Source organism: Balaenoptera acutorostrata, chromosome X (genome assembly GCF_949987535.1).
Source record: "Balaenoptera acutorostrata chromosome X, mBalAcu1.1, whole genome shotgun sequence".
Taxonomy (NCBI): Eukaryota; Metazoa; Chordata; class Mammalia; order Artiodactyla; family Balaenopteridae; genus Balaenoptera; species Balaenoptera acutorostrata.
In genome coordinates, this window is record NC_080085.1 from 64639183 (window position 1) to 64663198 (window position 24016).

The 24016-nt window shown below is 43.2% G+C and overlaps 1 protein-coding gene across 2 annotated transcripts in view; it reads left to right on the plus strand.

Moving 5' to 3' along the window:
• The first annotated feature begins 536 nt into the window (after nt 1-536).
• The window catches only part of SLC16A2 (solute carrier family 16 member 2), a 117802-nt gene continuing 94322 nt past the window's right edge, over nt 537-24016 (plus strand). The window contains exon 1 of one of the 2 annotated variants that reach the window (XM_057539062.1): nt 537-1127. In XM_057539062.1, coding sequence (XP_057395045.1) covers nt 692-1127 — 436 coding nt within the window. In that variant the 5' untranslated portion in view covers nt 537-691. The remainder of the gene's footprint in view (nt 1128-24016) is intronic. The other variant, XM_057539061.1, reaches the window with a different exon arrangement.

Sequence of the window (24016 nt, forward strand, 5' to 3'; positions counted from 1 at the left end):
CCTCTGTCCAAGCTTGGGTGTCCCTTCCAAGTCCCCCTCAAACCCAAGGGGGGCATAGGCACTACTGAGGGCGGGGTGGGGTCTCTCAAGGGCCACCTCTCGTCCTGGGGTCCCTGGGGCCACCCCAGTTCCAGGCTACTTGTGAGAAAGGAGAGAGTGGGAGCAAAGGACAGGCAGGGTCTTCCCTGGGGGTTCTGGGTTGATCAATGCTCGTTTGGAGCCTGCAGGGAGGAGAGGGCAGAGGAACAGGATAGTTTATGCTCTCGTTTTTCCATTTTAACTATCCCTCTACTGGGCTTCTGGACAAGGAGAACAGGATTCAGTAGTTTGGAAAGGGAGTTGAGGGAGACAGCTGCGGATTGAGTAGGTAGGCGAGTATGAGGAGGAGGAGGAAGGGCTGGGGAGAAGAGAGAGGCTGTAGCGGCTGCCTGTTGAGGGAGGAAGAGGTTGGGGGGAAGGGAGAGGAGGAGGAGGGGGAGGAGAGAGATGACATGGGGAGAGGAGGAGGGGGGATGGGGGAGGAGGAGGAGAGGGCTCGAGGGACCGTCTGTCTCGGGACAGGCTGGCCAGCTGGGGCGCGGAGCCGGGAGGAGGAGGCAGCAGTAGCAGCGCTTGGAGCAGCAGCAGCAGAAACAAGTACCAGCCACACAGCGGCTCCTCCGGCCCGAGCAGCCACAGTCCCCCGGCCGCGATGGCGCTGCAAAGCCCGGCGAGCGAGGAAGCTAAGGGGCCCTGGCGGGAGGCAGACCAGGAACAGCAGGAGCGGGTGGGTAGCCCCGAGCCAGAGCCGGAGCCGGAGCCGGAGCCCGAGCCCGTGCCAGTACCCCCACCCGAGCCCCAGCCAGAGCCCCAGCCGGAGCCCCAGCCCTTACCGGACCCTGCACCACTGCCGGAGCTGGAGTTTGAGCCTGAGCCGGTGCACGAACCCGAGCCCACGCCCACCGTGGAGACCCGCGGCACCGCGCGCGGCTTCCAGCCCCCCGAAGGTGGCTTCGGCTGGATGGTGGTCTTCGCTGCCACCTGGTGCAACGGCTCCATCTTTGGCATCCAGAACTCCTTCGGGATTCTCTACTCCATGTTGCTGCAGGAGGAAAGAGAGAAAAATCGCCAAGTGGAGTTCCAAGCAGGTGAGCGGCTCCGCGCGCCCCACCTGGCATTCTAGGCAAGGGTGTCCGCTCCGGCTGCCGCCGATCCTATACCTCCTGGTCCGAGGCACCCCTCTAGCGCGCCGCTTGGACTCCTCCCCCTTGCCCCTTGCCCGTGGCGCTGCTAGAGCGCCGGTTGCCGGGCTCTGGGCAGCCTCGGCTGTGGAGACTAGGCGCAAGAAGTCCCGGGGGTGGGACCTGGGACCTTCGTTGATCATACGCAAGGAATGAACTTTTTTGCTCTGGGACATATCCAGACGCACCTTTCGGGTTTGTTTAAAGTACTCTGAGCGTGTGTACTGGGGGAAAATATTTGCAGAATGTTGTTGTGGTTTTTTTGTTTTTTGGTTATTTTGGGGGGGGTGGAGTGCGAAGACATGGAGAGAGGAGAGTTTGGAGGTTGGGAGGACTTTGAGAGAAACACTGTACCGCAGATCTCCGCAGCAGCCCCTGTTCCTGTACGGGGAGCGGAGGTGTTTTCTGTCAAAAACACTTTAGGAATCCTGGTGACTGAGCGAAGACTCTAACACATGGCAGGCGTGTGTATCTGCAGGAGAGAGAGGAAGGGAGGGAAGGAGTGCGAGTGGGGGGTGTGCGCGCGTCTATTTGCCCGCCGTGGTTACAGCCCAACCGGGCCCGGCCGTCCTCTGCCACTCTGAGGGAGCGAGCGGATCTCTGTGCCCTCTGAGCTGAACCCCAAAGCAGGCAGGGAGGCAGTCTCCGCGGTCTCCTGCCAGAGAGGCGTGAGGCGGCTGGCAGACTGGGCCCTGAGGCTCACTTCGCACCGCCCCCAATCTCAGCCTTGCCCTGCCTGGCGCCCCGTGCCTCCGCTATCCGCTGGGTGCCTCGTTAGTCTTTAGCCGGAATGCCGGCCTCCACCCCTCCTGCCTTCGTGTGGTGCTGACTTGGTCTTCTTCCCTAAGATAAGCAGGGCTGGGGGCACAGCTCTCGCTCTTCAGGCCCGCGGCCACAGGACCACAGGCTTGTGCGCTCCTCCCGTTGAGCCTGCCTGTGGACTCGGAGAAGTCAAAGTAGCCATCCCGCTTTCTCAGCAAGCCGCCGGCGAAGCCCCTCAGCCATTCTCATGAGGAGTCTCGGGAGCGAGCCGAGGGGCTTGGGATGCCGTCTTCCTCAAGGCTCACTCCCTCTTGTGGCTCCTCAGGACAGCTCCACTCGAGACCCGCCGCAAGTTTGCAGCTTAGAATACGTGGCTTTTTAAAACGCAGCTCAGAATAAGTGTTGCCCTGGGACTGAAGGGTTCCCTCCTCTCGCCACCCCCAATCACGTACTTCTGCTGCTCTTTGAGGGAGCCTGGGGATCATTTAGTGAATAGAAGCCTTGAATTCTGGGGGCATCCACCTGTGGATTCCCTGGGCCCTTAGAGAGCCTCTCCTACGGCTCTCAACCAAGGACTCTTTTTTTTTCTTTTCTTTTTTTTCTTTTTTTAGTTTGCTAGGCTGCCCTTTAAGAGGTTTTGGGACTCTTGGTGCCTCTGACCTTGTGATCCATTGGCGTTCTAGTGTGCGGGCCCCACTTGAAAGTTCAAGTGTGCGGCAATGGCTGTCCAAGGCAATCTCAGGACTGCCCAGGCTGCGTTGACGCCTGAGTGGAGGGGGTCCCTGACTGTGTGGAACAACATTTGGGCGGAAGGTCACTGTCACACTCACCCCTGGGACTACATTTTCCCTGCTTTGATGCAGTTCAGGGGCTCTTGGGAAGGAAGCCAGTGTAGGGCCTCTGGCTGTTGCCTAGGTTACCTTGGAGGGCACCTGCTGAGCATTGCCCTGTGGTGAAAGGCAGGCTGTTGGCCTTCGGGGTCAGTGGCAAAGTCTGGGTAAAACTTCATGGGAGGTAATGGGGGATGGGCTGAAGCTAGGCCCTGGCATTCATGTGATGTGAGCAGGCCTAGAGCTGGGGCCTTAGGAGTGTGTAATAAAACTTGGAAAAACCACTATTTTACCAGGAAGAGGTTCACTGCTGGGGAACAAACTTCAAAGTAGGTGATCATAGGGGACTCAGGGGGAGGGCTGGCTGAGACTTTCCGGTCAAGACCTCACAGTGCAGCTGGGAAGGGGGGGTAGCAGTGAGCTGTGCAGAGGTGTGGCTGGTGTGTGTTCTGACACAGACTAGGTCCATTGAGGGGCTGGGGTTACCAGTTTAAATTATGGTGAGTGTAGGTCAGGAAAGGATAGAAAGGAATTTGGTATGTCCCCAGGGTCACAGACTACTTTGGCTTGGGTCCTTGCTGTATGTGTCTTGAATTCATGAAAGTTATTTTTCATACTGGAGGCTCTGGGAAACACCTCAATTTTTATTTTAAAAAAGTAAGGAACACCCCACTACACTCCTGAGTTCCTAGAAAATCTCATCCTCACCACTACCTTTTTTGAGCCCCTCAGCTTTTCCAAGCAACCATTCAGGTCCTGAGATTCCAAATGTGCCTCTGTCTCCACACACTTTCTGCCGTTCACTCAAAATTTCTCAGCTACCTATGCCACAGCACTGGTGTCTCAAAGGGATAGAATAAGCCAGTAGAAGCTTGCTGTTTGTCAGCCAGTGTTTGCCCAATAGCCATTCTGAGGAACACAGAATATACACTCCCACAGTCAAGGAGGTTGGTGCATTGTCCATTTCTATTAATGTCTGACATGCCTTACATCTCTAGAAATCTATGAATTTAATATTTGGAGGCACCCCACAACCCAAATTCTCTTTGGCTAGGCCTAATATCTTCACAGTCCTAAAGCTGTGCTGATTGGCTTAATGGGTCTAAGGCTCTGCAGATGACTGGGACTATTGTGAGGGTGCCCCAGAGAAAGGTTGTTTTGATGTCTGGGGGCTAACTCCACATCAGAGGGGTCTCTGGTCATGTGAAAAAACCGTGGAGAGTAGAAGGGAAGTGGAATGCAGGCCATTCTAGAGCATGCAATGTCCAGTCTTTGTGAACTCTGTGGTGCATATAATTCTATGGTGGCAGTGTATCTTGTCCTTTCTCTTCACCCATTTTGAAAAGGAAACCAACTTTCCCTGGACCTTAGGCCTGGGATGACTGGCAGACAAAAGGTTCTTGAGATGGAGGCAAGTGACCAAGGTCCGATTTAGGGAAAAATGGAAAAAATCAAGAGAGGAATGAGCCTATACTTTTGTAGAGCTTGTGGGAAATTTGGGAGTTCCCCCAACCCAGACCAAGCAGCAGACAGGACATGGGCAACCCAACAATTTGGTGGAAAGTATATCATGGCTTCCTGGCATGAGAGGGGAGCATTTTGGAGGAAAGAAAGAACAAGGTAGCATTGATTGCAGGCCTCAGATCATTACTGGAACCCTAAATGAGTTGGAGCTGGGGCAAGGTTAGGGTTGGGGGTCCAGAAGACAAGGCAGAACAAGTCAGAGTTTTTAACATTGGCTCCAAGCTTAGGTCTTTTTGAAGGTGCTCCAGAGTAAACCCAGTACCCTGCACTTTCCACCTTGACTGCCAGTCTAGCACTGAGCCATAAAATATGATGGGAGGCATCTTTTCCTGGGCAGTTTATAAGCATGACCCTTGTAGGCTCCCAGGTGAGGAGTGTGGGGCTATGTCTCTCACCACCTGGGGAAAGGGGTAATAATGGTCAGGAAGGTTCATTATTGGGCACAAGATAGTTCAGGCTCATGGGCCACTCTGATGGAGACAGAATTTTCTAGGCATGGGATAAATGATACAATCTGCCTTTGGGCAAAGAGTCCCAAAGATAGATGGGGCCAGGGACAGTTTAAGCTATCTTTCTCTTCCCCATTTTAGGGGCTTTCATTGCTTAGTTCAGTGTCTCACTGGGCTGACCGCTAAATTGCTGACTTTGAGAGCCAGGTATCTTTTGAGCAAATCTGCCAATGTCTTGCCTTTGGCTGAAGGCTTTTGCTTACTGTCCAGAGAAGGTTGGCTCAGAGCCTGCTATGGCGCTTTAGGCCACAGGGCCATTGGCCAGGCATCTTTCAAGTCACTCCTCTGACTTCTCTCCAACCAAGCTAGGTCCAAAACTGAGACCTTGACTCATACCGGAAGGGATGAGGAGGAGAGGTTGGGGTACTTGGAAGCTAACTAGGGGGATGCTTGTCTGAGCTGGAGTAGCCAATTGAAGTTGGATCCCTGGCTCACTGTCCAGTAGCCTCGAGTGCTCATTCTAAGTCTAAATCTGGATCCCAGTGGGCTGGTGATCTCAGTAATACCAACTAAGCAGTGACTAGGAGCTAGACAACTTGTGCCCCTGACTTGCTCTGTGACTTTGAGCAGGCACTTTACCTCTCTGTACCTCAGTTTATCTATCTGTAAAGTGAAAGGGTTTGACTAGATAAACTTCTTAGCTCTGCTGTTCTATCCTTCTAAAATTATGTGATATTTTATTCTTTACTATTCACTTGGCATAAATTTTGACTCATTCAGACAAATGGAAATATGTTAATCTGCCTGAATGAGAGTGTGGATGGGTTGGGAGGAGATTGGGAAAGCAATGGAAAACCATGTAGACATCATTTCTCCTTGTGTATTAAAAGACTATGGGGCTAACTCATATGTACTGATGTGGTTGAAAAGATCCACTTTTTTTTTAACCCAGTGTGTAAAGGCAACTTCACATCCACAATGCTTCTCCCAGAATGTCCTGCTTAGCATAGAATTGGGCCTCCAAGAGAATTCCCTCAACTTGGCCTGCTGCAGGCTAGCAGAGTAGTTATGTATGCTGCTGTTTCCCAGCATTTGAGCCTGTTTCTAAAAAGCATTAAACTGCAAGCATTCCCTTAAGCCTCAGTTTGGACCCCTCTCCTGAAACTTAATTTTCCACAGCTCATTCTCATTTCTCAGAAATGCATGGTTAGTATGATCTTGGTTTGCTGTTACTTCAGGATAGAAGAGTAAACCAAGATTCCTAAGTGCAATACAGTGTTTTCCTTCAGGAGGCTTCAGACAGGGCATCTTTATAGCTGGCTAAGGGCTGCTGCCTTGTAGTGGGTATGAGAGGGCTGCTGCTTGCCATCCTAGAGAAGGCCATATTGAGTATCCACAATTTCTGGGCAACTTCAGCTTCACTCAGGGCTTAGCTGAGAGTGTGGCTACTGAAGTAGCAGGCACAGAGCTCTCTCTCCTTTTCCCTGAATTTATACTTGCTTTGGAAATATTTCCTGCAGTGCCATGAAGAGTAAACAAACGGACTATCAACATTTACAGAAATATATAAAGGATGTCATCTGGACCTTTTGAGCAGACCAGTTTCCCAGGAGGGTATGCTGCTTTTCCCATCAACATCTTTTTGTTTTATTGCATTTTGAAAAGAAAGAATCATTTACTCTTTTCAGATTGTGTGAAAGATGGAGTGGGATTTCCTGTTTTGAAAGGAATTATTTCACCTGGGATTGAATGAGTAAACCTTAGAGAAAAATCTTTATTCATAAAACACACACACACACACACACACACACACACATACACATACACACTCTACACCTCAAGCCATGGATTATGAGTATTCTATCTGAAAAAAGTCTTTTCTCATCTGTTTACAGAATTAGGTTTAATGTAACAGAAGCTTCTGTAGGGGTTGTGGGGGACTAGTGCAAAGGGCCCAGATTGGGAAACTTGTTAGGTAAGAGTGATGGAGAGAATATGGCCAGCCTGGATTGTACCTCTTGGCATGGACTCTTTGCAACTCCTCAACAGTGGGGCTTGGTAACATTTATTGTAAGTTTCTTTCTGCTTCCATCCTCTCCTTATCCTGCATCCCTCTTGGTATTCAAAGGTTATTGGGAAGAGGGTTTAGGATACTCCAGCCCTCTCCCGTTTTAAGGGTAACAGAGGACTAAGCCTAGGGATGTTTAATCATTTGCCTTGAAGTCAAGGTACTGTGATTACTAATGTGAAATCACTTGGCACTTATTTTGTGGGTAGGGAATGTGGCCTGCTTGGGTGGCTTGAGGAAGTACATGCTTCTTCACCCTGGAAGTCTTGTCTTTCTCTATTCTCTTGCTTGCTTTTTTCTGGGGTTGGTAGAAGAAGAACTAAAACTGGCTGTCCCAACCACACATTTTCTTGGCTCCTCCTATTTTCACAGTGCATCTGTAATACCTCTCTTCTTCTTTCCCTCATTCAATTAGAGGAACAACTGGGGTTTGGATGTTGTACAGGCCTCACTCCAGACTGGATCTCAGGCCCATTCCCACACATCCTGTGGAAGTATCTTTTCCCTTTTCCCCTTTCTCCTCTCTTATTCTCCACTTTCTTGGGGAAGGGTGACTTCCTGTGAAGCACTCAAGAGTGTAGAAGCTATCACCTCTGGATTTTTGCAGTAAGATAGCTGCTATGAAACCCTTTTCATCATTTCCACACCTCCTTTTTTCACAGCCCCAGGACCCCAGTCAAAGAGATAGCACTGTAGCAGGTCTTACTCAATAGTATTCAACAAATGTCCTGGTCAGTTGCACCCTTTCTCTTCAAATCCTCACTATTGTTGTCCCTCAATTCCTCAGCCAACTGAACTTCCAGAGACTTCAGATTGGTTTTCAGTAGTTTCAGGGGTTCTCGATAGAATAGAACTCTTCATTCTATTTTGAGCCCCTATCATCTCTCTTCTTGCCAAAAAATACTGCAGAATTGATTGTAGAGGAGTCAGAGGGGGGAGGAGACAGACACCCATGTCCTAACTAGAGTCAAAAGTGCTTTCAGTGAGGATGGAGAGGGAGGAAGTGAAACTCCCAGGTTAGTTGCTTCCCTGCTTCCATGCAGCTGAAGGGAAAAAAGGAAAGGAAATGTCACTAAACTAGCAGTCCCCACACAGTCTCCTTGTCTAATTTATCCTGTGGATCTGTCCACCCACCTTCTTACCCAGGCTGGAAGGGTATGTGCATGCACCCATGTGTCCAGACCTGTGTGTACGTGTGTATAGCTGGGTGTGTGATGTCTCTCTGGGCCAATTAGCACAGTTGCTTAGAACATGGTGCCTATGAGACTCAGGTCACAAGTTCAGTCACTTGTTTAGGTAACTGAGCTTCTCACAAAGAAAAGAACTCTCCTTCTGTTCATCACCCATGCCCCTCATGTGGGGTTGCCACTGATCCCAAGAGGACTGGGTAGAAGTATGGAGATGACTCCCTATAAGCTTTCCCTATTACGGGGGAAAAGACATGAAGCATACAGCCTAGTGATAGCTGCTCTTCCACAGTGTTATTCCTTTGACATTTAGCTTCTTGCTTCCATCAAGCACCCTAATAATAATAATAATAATAATAATAATAATAATAGTAATAATAACAATAGAAATTGCTAACACTTATTTAGCATTTAGCAATTAATTCTGTGCTAGGCATTATGTTAAGCACTTTACATGTACCAACCCATTTAAATTCTGAACAACTCTATGAGTCAGGTACTATTATTTCCTCCATTTCACAGATAAAGAGAAAGATGCACAGAAGTTAAGTAGCTTGCTTAGCTCATATAGCAAATAATAGCAGAGCCAAGATTTGAACCCAGAGAGTATGAGACCAGAATTCCTGCCTTTAGATATCACCTAATACATACTAAAGATGGGAGAGGCGCAGCTACCAAGGAAGACTGCTGCAGAGTTTTCCATTCCTGTAGCCTCAGGGCATCCTTATGACTAAGGGATAAAAAGAGATGACCAAGAAAGGGTTTAGTAAACAAAAGTCTCACAGTCTTGTGATACATGACATACTCTTCTAACCACCCATCTTACTCTACCCAGAGTCATGGTCCTTGGGTCCAAAAAAGGGCCAGAGAAACTGTCTCTTTTTAGTTGGTTAGCCTGAATAAGTCACATAACCTTTCAAGGCTTCAGTGTTCTCATCTTCATAGTGAGATTGACAGCATTTACTTTTATAGGACTATGAAGGGTCACATGAGATTCTGTATGTGAAAGACATTTGTAAATTGTGAAGGGGTTGGTATTATTATCATCATCATCATCATCATCATCATCATCATCCAGTAACCTTTTCCAGCTCCTAGAAAGTGAGCTGCTACACCTTTCTCTAAATATTTCTGGAAGAGGAATCAACCCCTCCTCCCCACCTTCCACCTCCCCACGCCATCTCTTCCCCATCTCTCCTCTGTATTCTTCTGCAGTTTTACCCGGGTATCCTGTAGCTAAGGACTGGCTGTGTTTTCTTTGTTCCTCAATTCTCTAGGAGCCCAGGGAGAGGAGGGGCCAGATCCCAGGTCATATACATTCAAGGAAACAAGGCATGTTGAAATATTTACAGCTCTTGGCAGGAGCTCACAAACCTCCCTTTGAGTCAAGGACTGAGTTTTTAAATAGGAATTGCTACGCATTGGGGGCAGATGGTGGGTGGAGTTAGGGTGTCACTTCCTCCCGAGGGTCTCTCACAGAGTCTCTGTTCTCCTGCAGGTAGTGAGAAGAAGGAAAGGGATATTTAGGGTCAGAAGGTCTGGGCCAGGGGACATTAAGCAAAGAAGGGGCCTTGCTCCTTTGTATTCAGTTTCGGAGTGGGCCAATTTCCTTATGTTCTAAACAGGATAGCCCCAGAGAACAGAGGCCACAGAAAGCCAGAGGCCTAGAGGAGGACTGCAACAGCAGGTTTTTTTGTTTTTTTTTTAATTTTTATTGGAGTATAGTTGCTTTAAAACTGTTAGTTTCTGCTGTACAGCAAAGTGAATCAGCTATATGTATACATACATCCCCTCTTTTCTGGATTTCCTTCCCATTTAGATCAGCAGAGAGCACTAGGTAGAGTTCCCTTGCTATACACTAGGTTATTATTTGTTATCTATTTTATACATAGTATCAATAGTATATATGTGTCAATCGCAATCTCCCAATTCACCCCCCCCCCCACTTTGTACCTATTTCTGCTTTGTAAATAAGATTGTCTATACCAATTTTTTCAGATTCCACATATATGCGTTAATATATGGTATTTGTTTTTCTCTTTCTGACTTACTTCACTATGTATGACAGTCTCTAGGTCCATCCATGTCTATACAAATGACCCAATTTCATTCCTTTTTATGGCTGAGTAATATTCCATTGTATATATATATACCACATCTTCTTTATCCATTTCTCTGTTGATGGACATTTAGGTTTCTCCCATGTCCCGGTTACTGTAAATAGTGCTGCAATGAACACTGGGTGCATGCACCTTCTTGAATTATGGTTTTCTAAGGGTGTATGCCCAGTAGTGGGATTGCTGGGTCACATGGTAGTTCTATTTTTAGCTTTTTAAGGAACCTCCATACTGCTTTCCATAGTAGCTGTATCAATTTACATTCCCACCAACAGTGCAAGAGGGTTCCCTTTTCTGCACACCCTCTCCAGCATTTATTGTTTGTAGATTTTGTGATGATGGCTATTCTGACTGGGGTGAGGTGATATCTCATTGTAGTTTTGATTTACATTTCTCTAATAATTAGTGATGTTGAGCATTTCTTCATCTGTTCATTGGCCATCTGTATGTCTTCCTTAGAGAAATGTCTATTTAGGTCTTCCACCCATTTTTGGATTGGGTTGTTCGTATTTTTGATATTGAGCTGCATGAGCTGTTTGTATATTTGGGAGATTAATGCTTTGTCAGTTGCTTCATTTGCAAGTATTTTCTCCCATCCTGAGGGTTGTCATTTCGTCTTGTTTATGGTTTCCTTTGCTGTGCAAAAGCTTTAAGTTTAATTAGGTTCCATTTCTTTATTTTTGTTTTTATTCTCATTACTCTAGGAGGTGGGTCAAAAAAGATCTTGCTGTGATTTATATCAGAGTGTTCTGCCTATGTTTTCCTCTAAGAGTTTTATAGTGTCTGGCCTTACATTTAGGTCTTTAATCCATTTTGAGTTTATTTTTGTGTATGGTGTTAGGGAGTGTTCTAATTTCATTCTTTTATATGTAGCTGTCCAGTTTTCCCAGCACCACTTATTGAAGAGGCTGTCTTTTCTCCATTGTACATTCTTGCCTCCCATGTCATAGATTAGGTGACCATAGGTGCTTGGGTTTATCTCTGGACTTTCTATCCTCTTGCATTGATCTGTATTTCTGTTTTTGTGTCAGTACCATAGTGTCTTGATTACTCTAGTCCTGTAGTATAGTCTGAAGTCAGGGAACCTGATTCCTCCAGCTCTTTTTCTTTTTATTCTCAAGATTGCTTTTGCTATACGAGGTCTTTTGTGTTTCCATACAAATTGTAAAATTTTTGTTCTAGTTCTGTGAAAAATGCCATTGGTAATTTGATAGGGATTGCATTTAATCTGTAGATTGCTTTCAGTAGTATAGTCATTTTCACAGTACTGATTTTTCCAATCCAAGAACATGGTATAACTTTCCATCTGTTTGTGTCATCTTTGATTTCTTTCATCAGTATCTTATATTTTTCTGCATACAGGCCTTTTGCCTCCTTAGGTAGGTTTATTCCTAGGCATTTTATTCTTTTCATTGCAATGGTAAATGGGATTGTTTCCTTAATTTATGTTTCTGATCTTTTGTTGTTAGTGTATAGGATTGCAAGAAATTTCTGTGTATTAATTTTGTATCCTGCAACTTTACCAGATTCATTGATGAGCTTTAGTAATTTTCTGGTGGCATCGTTAGGATTTTCTATGTATAGTATCATGTCATCTCCAAACAGTGACAGTTGTACTTCTTCTTTGCCAATTTGGATTCCTTTTATTTCTTTTTGTTCTCTAATTACCATGGCTATGACTTCCAAAACTTTGTTGAATAATAGTGGCAAAAGTAGGGACCCTTGTCTTGTTCCTGATTTTAGAGGAAATGCTTTCAGTTTTTCACCATTGAGAATAATGTTTGCTGTGGGTTTGGTCATATATAGCCTTTATTATATTGAGGTAGGTTCCCTGTATGCCCACTTTCTGGAGAGTTTTTATCATAAATGGGTGTTGAATTTTGTCAAAAGCTTTTTCTGCATCTATTGAGATGATCATATGGTTTTTGTTCTTCAATTTGTTGATGTGGTGTATCACACTGATTTATTTGCAAATATTAAAAATTCCTTGCATCCCTGGGATAAATCCCACTTGATCATGGTGTATGATCCTTTTAATGTGTTGTTGGATTCTCTTTGCTAGTGTTATGTTGAGGATTTTTGCGTCTATGTTCATCAGTGAAATTGGCCTGTAATTTTCTTTTTTGGGGATATCTTTGTCTGGTTCTGGTATCAGGGTGATGATGGCCTTGTAGAATGAGTTTGGGAATGTTCCTCCCTCTGCAATTTTTTGGAAGAGCTTGAGAAGGATAGGTATTAGCTCTTCTCTAAACGTTTGATAAAATTCGCTGGTGAAGCCATCTGGTCCTGGACTTTTGTTTGTTGGAAGGTTTTTAATCACAGTTTCAATTTCATTACTTGTGATTGGTCTGTTCATATTTTCTATTTCTTCCTGGCTCAGTATTGGAAGGTTGTACATTTCTAAGAATTTGTCCATTTCTCCCAGGTTGTCCATTTTATTGGCATATAGCCGCCTGTAAGAGTCTCTTATGATCCTCTGTATTTCTGTGGTGTCAGTTGTAACTTCTTTTTCGTTTCTAATTTCGTTTCTAATTTCATTTAGTTTCATTTCTAATTTTATTGAAATTAAAATCTCCCTTTTTATCTTGATGAGTCTAGCTAAAGGTTTATCAATTTTGTGTATCTTCTCAAAGACCCAACTTTTAGTTTTATTGATCTTTGCTATTGCTTTCTTTGTTTCTATTTCATTTATTTCTGCTATGATCTTTATGATTTCTTCTAATAACTTTGGGTTTTATTTGGTCTTCTTTCTCTAGTTGCTTTAGGTTTAAGGTTAGGTTATTTATTTGAGATTTTTCTTGTTTCTTGACGTAGGATTGTATTGGTTTAAACTTCCTTCTTAGGACTGCTTTTGCTGAATCCTATAGGTTTCAGGTTGTCGTGTTTTCATTGTCATTTGCTTCTAGGTATTTTTTGATTTCCTCTTTGATAGCTTCAGTGAGCTCTTCGTTATTTAATAACGTATTGTTTAGCCTCCATGTGTTTGTGTTTTTTAGAGTTTTTTTTTCCTGTAATTGATTTCTAGTCTCATAACATTGTAGTTGGAAAAGATGCTTGATATGATTTCAATTTTCTTAAATTACTGATGCTTGCTTTGAGACCCAAGATGTGATCTACCCTGTAGAATGTTCCATGCGCACTTGAGAAGAAACTGTATTCTGTTGCTTTCGGATGGAATGTCCCAGAAATATCAATTAAGTCTATCTGGTCCAATGTGTCATTTAAGGCTTGTGTTTCCTTATTAATTTTCTGTCTCCATGATCTATCCATTGGTGTAATTGGAGAGTTAAAGTCCCCCACTATTATTGTGGTACTGTCGATTTCCCATTTTATGGCTATTAGCACTTGCCTTATGTATTGAGGTGCTCCTATGTTGGGTGCATAAATATTTACAATTTTTATATCTTCTTCTTGGATTGATCCCTTGTTCATTATGTAGTATCCTTCCTTGTCTCTTGTGACAGTCGTTATTATAAAGTCTATTTTATCTGATATGTGTATTGCTACTCCAACTCTCTTTTGATTTCCACTTGCATGGAATATCTTTTGCCATCCCCTCACTTTCAGTCTGTATGTGTTCCCAGGTCTGAAGTGGATCTCTTATAGACAACATATATACAGGTCTTGTTTTTGTATTCATTAAGCCAGTCTGTGTCTTTTGGTTGGAGCCTTTAATCCATTTACATTTAAGGTAATTATTGATATGTTTGTTCCTATTACCATTTTCTTAATTGTTTTGGGTTTCTTTTTGTAGGTCCTTTTCTTCACTTGTGTTTCCTGACTAGAGAAGTTCTTTTAGCATTTGTTGCAAAGCTGGTCTGGTGGTGCTGTAGTCTCTTAGCTTTTGCTTGTCTGTAAAACTTTTGATTTCTCCATTGAATCTGAATGAGATCCTTGCTGGGTAGAGTAATCTTGGTTGTAGATTTTTCCTTTTCATCACTTTAAATATATCCTGCCACTCTTCTGGCCTGTAGAGTTTCTGCTGAAAGATCAGCTGATAACCTTCTGGGTGTTCCCTTGTATGTTATATGTTGGTTTCCCTTGCTTCTTTTAATATTTTTTCTTTGTATTTAATTTTTGATAGTTTGATTAATATGTGCCTCAGCATTGTTTCTTCTTGGTTTTATCCTGTATGGGACTCTCTACACTTCCTGGACTTGACTTACTATTTCCTTTCCCATGTTAGGGAAGTTTTCGACTATAAACTCTTCAAATATTTTCTCAGACCCTTTCTATTTCTCTTTTTTTCCTGGAACCCCTATAATTTGAATGTTGGTGTGTTTAATGTTGTCCCAGAGGTCTCTGAGATGGTCCTCAATTCTTTTCATTCTTTATTCTTTATTCTGCTCTGTGGCAGTGATTTCCACCATTCTATCTTCCAACTCACTTAACTGTTCTTCTGCCTCAGTTATTCTGCTATTGATTCCTTATAGTGTATTTTCTAAACATCTTTATTGGAGTTTAATTGCTTTCCAATGTTGCATTAGTTTCTGCTATATAACAAAGTGAATCAGCTACATGTATACATATATCCCCATATACCCTCCCTCTTGCGTCTCCCTCCCACCCTCCCTATCCCACCCCTCTAGGTGGTCATAAGTCACCAAGCTGATCTCCCTGTGCTATGCAGCTGCTTCCCACTAGTTATCTGTTTTACATTTGGTAGTGTATATATGTCAATGCTACTCTCTCATTTCGTCCCAGCTTACCCTTCCCCCTCCCCATGTCCTCAAGTCCATGCTCTAGTAGGTCTGCATCTTTATTCCTGCCCTGCCCCTAGGTTCTTCATAACCTTTTTTTTTTTTAGATTCTGTATATATGTGTTAGCCTATGGTATTTGTTTTTCTCTTTCTGACTTACTTCACTCTGTATGACAGAATCTAGGTCCATCCAACTCACTACAAATAACTCAATTTCGTTTCTTTTTATGGCTGAGTAATATTCCGTTGTATATATGTGCCACATCTTCTTTATCCATTCATCTGTCAGTGGACACTTAGGTTGCTTCCATGTCCTGAGTATTGTAAATAGAGCTGCAATGAACGTTATGGTGGTACATGACTCTTTTTGAATTATGGTTTTCTCAGGGTATTTGCCCAGGACTGGGATTGCAGGTCACATGGTAGTTCTATTTTTAGTTTTTTAAGGAACCTCCATACTGTTCTCCATAGTGGCTGTATCAATTTACATTCCCACCAACAGTGCAAGAGGCTTCCCTTTTCTTCACACCCTCTCCAGCATTTATTGTTTGTAGATTTTTTGATGATGGCCATTCTGACCGGTGTGAGGTGATACCTCATTATAGTTTTGACTTGCATTTCTCTAATGATTAGTGATGTTGAGCATCCTTTCATGTGTTTGTTGGCAATCTGTATATCTTCTTTGGAGAAATGTCTATTTAGGTCTTCTGCCCATTTTTGTATTGGGTTGTTTGTTTTTTTGATATTGAGCTGCATGAGCTGCTTGTATATTTTGGAGATTAATCCTTTGTCAGTTGCTTCATTTGAAAATATCTTGGGTCACAAATCAAGCCTTGGTAAATTTAAGGAAATTGAAACTGTTTCAAGTACCTTTTCCGACCACAACACTATGAGAATAAATATCAATTGCAGGAAAAAACTATAAAATACAAACACATGGAGGCTAAACAATATGCTACTAAATAACAAAGAGATCACTGAAGAAATCAAAGTGGAAATCAAAAAATACCTAGAAACAAATGGCAATGAAAACACGACAACCCAAAACCTATGGATGCAACAAAAGCAGTTCTCAGAGGGAAGTCTATAACAATACAATCCTACCTCAAGAAATAAGAAAAATCTCAAATAAACAACCTAAACTTATACCTAAAGCAATTAGAGAAAGAAAAAGAAGCAACCAAACAAAAAACCAAAGTTAGCAGAAGGAAAGAAATCATAAAGATCAGATCAGAAATAAATGAAAAATAAATGAAACAATAGCAAAGATCAATAAAACTAAAAGCTGGTTCTTTGAGAGGATAAACAAAATTGATAAACCATTAGCCAGACTCATCAAGAAAAAAAGGGAGAAGACTCAAATCAACAGAATTAGAAATGAAAAAGGAGAAGTAACAGCTGACACTGCAGAAATACAAAGGATCATTAGAGATTACTGCAAGCAACTATATGCCAATATAATGGACAACCTGGAAGAAATGGACAAATTCTTACAAAAGTACAACCTTCCAAGACTGAACCAGAAAGAAATAGAAAATATAAACAGACCAATCACAAGTACTGATATTGAAACTGTGATTAAAAATCTTCCAACAAACAAAAGCCCAGGACCAGATGGCTTCACAGGCTAATTCTATCAAACATTTAGAGAAGTGCTGACACCTATCCTTCTCAAACTCTTCCAAAATATAGCAGAGGGAGGAACACTCCCAAACTCATTCTACAAGGCCACCATCACCCTGATACCAAAACCAGACAAAGATGTCACAAAAAAGAAAACTACAGGCCAATATCACTGATGAACATAGATGCAAATATCCTCAACAAAATATTACCAAACAGAATCCAACAGCACATTAAAAGGATCATACACCATGATCAAGTGGGGTTTATCCCAGGGATGCAAGGATTCTTCAATATACGCAAATCAATCAATGTGATACACCATATTAACAAATTGAAGAATAAAAACCATATGATCATCTCAATACATGCAGAAACAGCTTTTGACAAAGTTCAACACCAATTTATGATAAAAGCTCTCCAGAAAGTGGGCATAGAGGGAACCTACCTCAACGTAATAAAGCCCATATATGACAGACCCACAGCCAACATCGTTCTCAATGGTGAAAAGCTGAAACCATTTACTCTAAGATCAGGAACAAGACAAGGTTGCCCACTCTCACCACTCTTACTCAACTTAGTTTTGGAAGTTTTAGCCACAGCAATCAGAGAAGAAAAGGAAATAAAAGGAATCCAATTCGAAAGAAGAAATAAAACTGTCACTGTTTGCAGATGACATGCTTCTATACATAAAGAATCCTAAACATGCTACCAGAAAACTACTAGAGCTATTCAATGAATTTGGTAGTGTAGCAGGATACAAAATTAATGCACAGAAATCTCTTGCAGTCCTGTACACTAAGGATGAAAAATCTGAAAGAGAAATTAAGGAAACACTCCTATTTACCTTTTCAACAAAAAGAATAAAATACCAAGGAATAAACCTACCTAAGGAGACAAAAGACCTGTATGCAGAAAACTATAAGATACTGATGAAAGAAATTAAAGATGATACAAACAGATGGAGAGACATACCATATTCTTGGATTGGAAGAATCAACATTGTGAAAATGACTATACTACTCAAAGAAATCTACAGACTCAGTGCAATCCCTATCAAACTACCAATGGCATTTTTCACAGAACTAGAAGAAAAAATTTCACAATTTGTATGGAAACACAAAAGACCCCAAATAGCCAAAGGAATTTTGAGAAAGAAAAACGGAGCTGGAGGAATCAGGCTCCCTGAGTTCAGACTATACTACAAAGCTACAGTAATCAAGACAGTATGGTACTGACACAAAAACAGAAATATAGATCAGTGGAATAGGATAGAAACCCAGAGATAAATCCATGCACATATGGTCACCTTATCTTTTATAAAGGAGGCAAGAATATACAATGGAGAAAAGATAGCTTCTTCAACAAGTGGTGCTGGTCAAACTGGACAGCTACTTGTAAAAGAATGAAATTAGAGCACTCCCTAACACCATACACAAAAGTAAACTCAAAATGGATTAAAGACCTAAATGTAAGGCCAGACACTATAAAACTCTTAGAGTAAAACATAGGTAGAACACTCTATGACATAAATCACAGCAAGATCCTTTTTGTCCCACCTCCTAGAGAAATGGAAATAATAAAAATAAACAAATGGGACCTAATGAAACTTAAAAGCTTTTGCACAGCAAAGGAAACCTTAAAAAAGACCAAAGGACAGCCCTTTTGGTGTATTTTTAATTTCACTTATTGTGTTGTTCATCACAGTTTGTTCTTTAGTTCTTCTAGGTCCTTATTAAACTTTTCTTCTGTTTTCTCCATTCTATTTCCAAGATTTTGGATCATCTGTACTGTCATTACTCTGAATTCTTTTTTAGGTAGACTGCCTATTTCCTCTTTATTTATTTGGTCTTATGGGTTTTTACCTTGCTCCTTCGTCTGCAACATATTTCTCTGTCTTCTCATTTTGTCTAACTTTCTGTGTTTGAGATCTCCTCTCTGCAGGCTGTAGGGTCATAATTCCTCTTGCTTCTGGTGTCTGCCCCCATTGGATGAGGTTGTTCCAGTGGCTTGTGTAGGCTTCCTGGTGGGAGGGACTGGTGCCTGCATTCTGGTGTGTGGCGCTGGACCTTTGGCCTCTTATGGGCAGAGCTGCATCAGGTTGTGTGTCTTGGGGTGTCTGTGGGCTTAATATCACTTTAAGCAGCCTGTCTGCTGATTGTTGGGTTTGTGTTCTTGTCTCGCTTGTCATTTGGCGTGTGGCATTCAGCACTGAAGCCTGTAGGCAGTTGAGTGGAACTGGGTCTTGGAGTTGAGATGGAGACCTCTGGGAGAGTTCTCACTGATTAACATTCCCTGGGGTCAGGAATTCTCTGGTGTTCCAGCATCCTGGACTCGGCACTCCTACCCCAGAGGCTCAAGCCCAACCCCTGGCCTGGGAACCAAAACCCTGCAAGCCACACGGCTTGGCAGAAATGGCAAAAAAATAAAAGGAAAAAAAGGGCACGATGAAAACAAACAGACATACAAAACCCAAGACAATAGCAAAGACAAAATCAAGCAAACAGTGACAGCAACAATTAAACACAGACAATCAAATGAACAGACAAACAGAACCCCATACAAAGGTAAAAGCAAAACCTAACAAACAGAAACAGACAAAAAAAAAACACAAAAACACACACACACACACACACACAAGATAAGAAACAAAAACAGAGAAAACAAAAAACAAGAGAATAACCAGACAAACAAAAGAATCCCAAAATGAAATCAAACAATTAAAAACAAAACTAACAAAAACAAAAAATAAAAAACAAAACAAAAGCACAATGGCAACTGAAGGAAACAGCAAAGAAAACAGTACAAGCACAAAAAAAAAGATTAAAAAAAGGTAAGAACAAATAGAACAAAGGAAAAAAAGCTAAAAACAAAATAGAACAAAGGAAGTTAAAAAAACAAGGAAAAAACACAGAACAACAAAAGAAGCAACATAGACATAGAAATATAAAAAAATAAAAAATATATTAAAAATTTTAAAAACTAAAACTTAAAAAAATAATAAAAAACAACATAACAAGACAAAACATAAAAAGAAAGAGTAATAATTATATTTTCCTGGGGTTTCAGCTGTCAGTGTCCTTGCCCCCACCGTGAGTCACAGTCAACCTCCACCTCCCCAGGAAGCCCTCCAAAACCTCTAGGTAGGTCTCTGGTCCCTTTGTGGGCACTGTGGGGGCAGCTCAGACTCTGACCTGGCATAACTCCTGCATATACTAGTCCCCAAAGTCCATAGCTGCTAGGGCTAGACTGGTTTCAGTTTTGGGACCACTCATTGTCCATTCAGATATTCCATAGATGCAAGATATTACCAAGCCGATCGTGGGGATTTAATCTGCGGCTTGTGCTACTGCATGGAAAGATTTTCGTTCCTCTTCCTAGTTGCCCCGCCCTGGGGCTCAGCTATGGCCCCACCTCTGCGTGTAGGCCACCCACAGGACTCTGCTCCTGAGGCTGTCCTGGAGCACTCGGGTCTGCCCTGGTGAGGACAGGGCATGGAGATGGCATGGGTCACAGGGGCCCTGGCAGCAACAGGTGTGTGGGGAAGCTGGTGACCATGGGCATGAGAGATCTGGCCTTAGTGGGAGCCTTTCCTAGCACCTGACATCAGGTGTGAGAAGGTCAGCCCTGGTGGGGACTTTTCTCAGTGCCTGGTGGCAGGCGCGAGAAAGTTAGCCCTGGTTGGGGATTTTCCTAGCACCTGGCAGGGCTGGGGGCTGGCGCGTGGGGAGAGAGAGGTTGCAATGGCGGCTCCACCCCCTGCGCATCACTCAACAGTGGCACCTTGCTTCTGTGCAGTCTGGGTTTCCTCCACAAGCATTCCTAGTTATGCATTTCCTCCCTCCGGTCCCCTCAGGCTGTCTCCTCACAGCCAACTGCAGTCCTCCCCCCGGGTTTGCTCTCCAATTCCCACGTTCCAGCTCTCAGCCCCTGTGTGCACTGGTGGACACACGTTCCAGTCTGGGGTGCACAGGGCTGTGGCACGGACTGTCTGTGTAGGTCTCACTCTGTCCTGTCTGCCACAGACTGGCCATTTCATCCTCCTCTTACAGCCTCAGATGCTCCCCTTCTGTCCCGACTGATTTCCCCGTTGGTGAGGGGGCTTCCCCAGATGTGGGAACCTCTCCTCTGTTTCAGCTACCCCCCAGGGGTGCAGATCCCTTACTGTTTCCTCTCTTCTTCTTTCTTCCTTCTTTCTTTTGTCCTACCTGGTTATGCGAGGATCTTTATTGTCCTTTCCATTGTCCAAGGTCTTCTGCTAGTTTTCAGCTGGTGTTCTGTGAGAATTGTTCCATCTGTAGATGTATTCTTGATGCATTTGTGTAAAGATGACCTCCACGTCCTCCTACTCCTCCTCCATCTTGGTTTCTCTGCAATAGCAGTTTTGAGCAGCATTTCAGTGAACACTTATGGAGCCTCCATTAATACCATTTAGTAGACAAATGTTTATACCATTTCACAATGAAAATGTTTTTCTTTCTTGTTGTAAACAACAAAACAAAATCCCCAAGTCCTTCTTTGAGACTAATATTTCAAATATACTAGGACATACCATCTTGGCTTTCAGTTATTTAAATGTGTGAACTGGAAGGCATTTTAGAGACTACTTATTCCTAACCATTTGGTTCCCATTTTACAGGGAGAGATCTGAGATATGGAAAGATGTAACCTCAATCAGTATTATAGGTAGATGATTGTAGTGAAGGTTGGTTTATAAGAGGAGTTGGGGAATGGGTGTAAGGGGTGGGCCTTTTGGCACCTTGGGGGTTCCCCAGTTCAATAACTGGCATCCTGCCCCCTTCATCTTTCCCTGAACTTTTCTAAAGTTAATCCCCAGGCACTACTTTTTGGAAAGAGATTGTATTGTGTTGTAATAAATATAATTTTATTTATTTAATCTGAGACAGAATTCAAGAGGTATGATGGTAAAAAGTGTCTCTCCTACACTATCTTGTGCCTACCTTGTTCCCCTCCCTAGAGGCCACCAGTGTTATCTGGGGTGTCCTTCCAGAGATATTCTGTATATGTACAAGCATTTGTGTATGTGTGTATACATCCTACTTTAAAAACACAATGGTAGCCTTTAATTCCCATTATCCTCCACCTTGCCTTTTATACTTCAAAATATATCTTGGATATTATTACACATTAAGTGCATAAAATCCTCACTCTTTTTTTTTATAACTGCACAGTATTCCATTATATGGGTATGTCATAATTTACTTATTCAGCACTTTGCTAATAAGCATTCAAGCTGTAGCCAATCTTTGAATATAGGCTTTGGAATCAAACAGCACTAGATTCAAATACCCACCATATGGCTGGCCTTGACAAAGGTTTTAACTTCTTGAAGTCTGAGTTTTCTCATGTGTAAAATAGGGATAATAATAACATCTGTCATTATTGGTGTGGAGAGTAAATGAGAGGAGGCATATAAAGCATCAAGCATACAGCCTAACACATACTAAGTGTTCAGTAAATAGTTCACTCCTTGCTCACAAGCCTTCCCCATACTCTCCATCTTCAATTCAATTGATGTTGGTTCAATTCAAGTCAATAGGTGTTTATTATGTGTTAGGAGGCTGGACCTTGGATGAACAAGAGAAGGACAGGTGTTCCTCAAGAAGTTTATAATTTCTTTGAGAAGACATAACATACCAAACAACCACAGATCACTGCTAGGTAGCAAAAATATGTATATATAAAATTGAATGCAATTTTGGTGTGGTGATGTGGAAAAGGAGAGACGAATGTGAGGGCCAGAGGAATCAATGAAGTTTTGCTGGTAGAGTTGTAACTTGAAAAGGGACTTAGCTAAGTGGAGAGGAGCCTATGAATTGGGCAGTGGTCGGCTGAAGGTTGAGAATTGGACAGTTTGGTTGTTACTCAATGTCTGGGTCTTTGCCCTCTGGAAGTCCCTGACCCAGCAGGTGGAGTGGAGTGGAAGGGAAGGAGGAGAGGAAAATACTGAGGACATTTAGAGAAAAGGGTATGGGACAGCGGGATGTCTGGACATTGGGCCACAGAATGAGGTGCCTACAAGTGGCTTGTGGCATAGACCACCCAGCCTACACCACCTGCTCTTCCATGTCAGCAGCCAGGTACTTTTTCTAAGAGGTCCAAGAAGAGGGATAAAGGGCCTGAGAGCAGAAGTGGCAGCAGCTCTCAGCCCCTCACCCTGAGTCCCAAAAGGGTCTGATGCTATGAGCCCCAGAAGAGGGGGAGACAATTGAGTGATAATAATCCCTTCTGTGTGTGGTACATTTGTAGTTTACATCTTAATTGATGTTTATCCTTGCAACAGAGACAGTTATGAAATAAAATACTCAGTTGAATCTCATTGTGTGCCAACTTCTTTGATCACAACAAGTGGTATGTTGAGGGGTTCTGGAAAATGAAAAGTCAATGTGGTTTGTGTTAGCTAAGGAAAAGTTCATGGCAGGGAAGGGCTGTGTAGAGAACCATATTCCCATTTTACAGTTGCAGAAAATGGAGAGCAGACTGAGGGCAAGTGAGTGGCCCAACGTCTCATATACTTAATATGTAGCAGAGCTGAGACTAGAAACCAGGTCTCCCAATTCCATGTTTCATGGGGGCAGAGATGTAGGAGCTCCCTGAAACCTGGAACAGTTTTTCCTAAACTTGATAGCAGCCTGAAACAAATTGGGAGTCAAAAAGCTAAGGGGGACAGCAATAAGTGTCATGGAAGGAAGGATCTGGGCATAGCTAAGGCCTGCTGGCTGGGATCAAGAAAGAGCACTGGACTGGGAGTCAGGAGAGCCAATTTCTGCTTCTGGCTCTGCTACTGTCTTTGTGACCTTGACAAGTCCCTTCCCCTTTCTGGGCCTTGATTTCTCCACTTAAGCAATGAAAAAGCTGGACCTCCTAGAAACTTAGTGGTGCTTAGAACCAACGGTTTCTATAAACCAAAGAGGTCTTGGGTGCTTCCTGGCAAGGGGTCAGAGGTTATAAGGAATGGTGAGACAGTGAGTGTAAGAGAACAACTTCTCTGATGAAAATTGAAAACTGATCCTCCCTGATTTGAGAAAAGATGAGTTTTGGAAATGGTAGCTATCCCATGGTCTCTATCCTATCTCCTTGAAGAATTCCACCCAAGAGAGGCAAAGAGAGAGCATGTGTGCACAAGTGAGTAAGTACCTCAATGTGAAACTGAGATTTGGTGGGACAGATTATGATATGCTGAGTCAACATGCCTGGACATCTTTCCTGAATATTCTCTACTTTAAGATCACTTTTTAAAAATCTTAGCTTTATTTTTTTAAAAGGGAGTTCGTGTCTTATGGGAAAAGTACCACTGAGAGTCCTCCTTTCTTGGAGCCCTCTTGAGTGAGCACTGACTGACCCTGGAGCCAAACTGCCTGGGTAATTCCTGGCTCCACCATTTACCAGCTGTGTGTCCTTAGGCAAGGTACTTAACCTCTCTGTGCCACTAGTTCGTCATGCGTAAGGGAGGATAACAAGAGTACTTACCGGTAGGGTTGTTAAGTGAGTTATATATATCTCAGAACAGTGTCT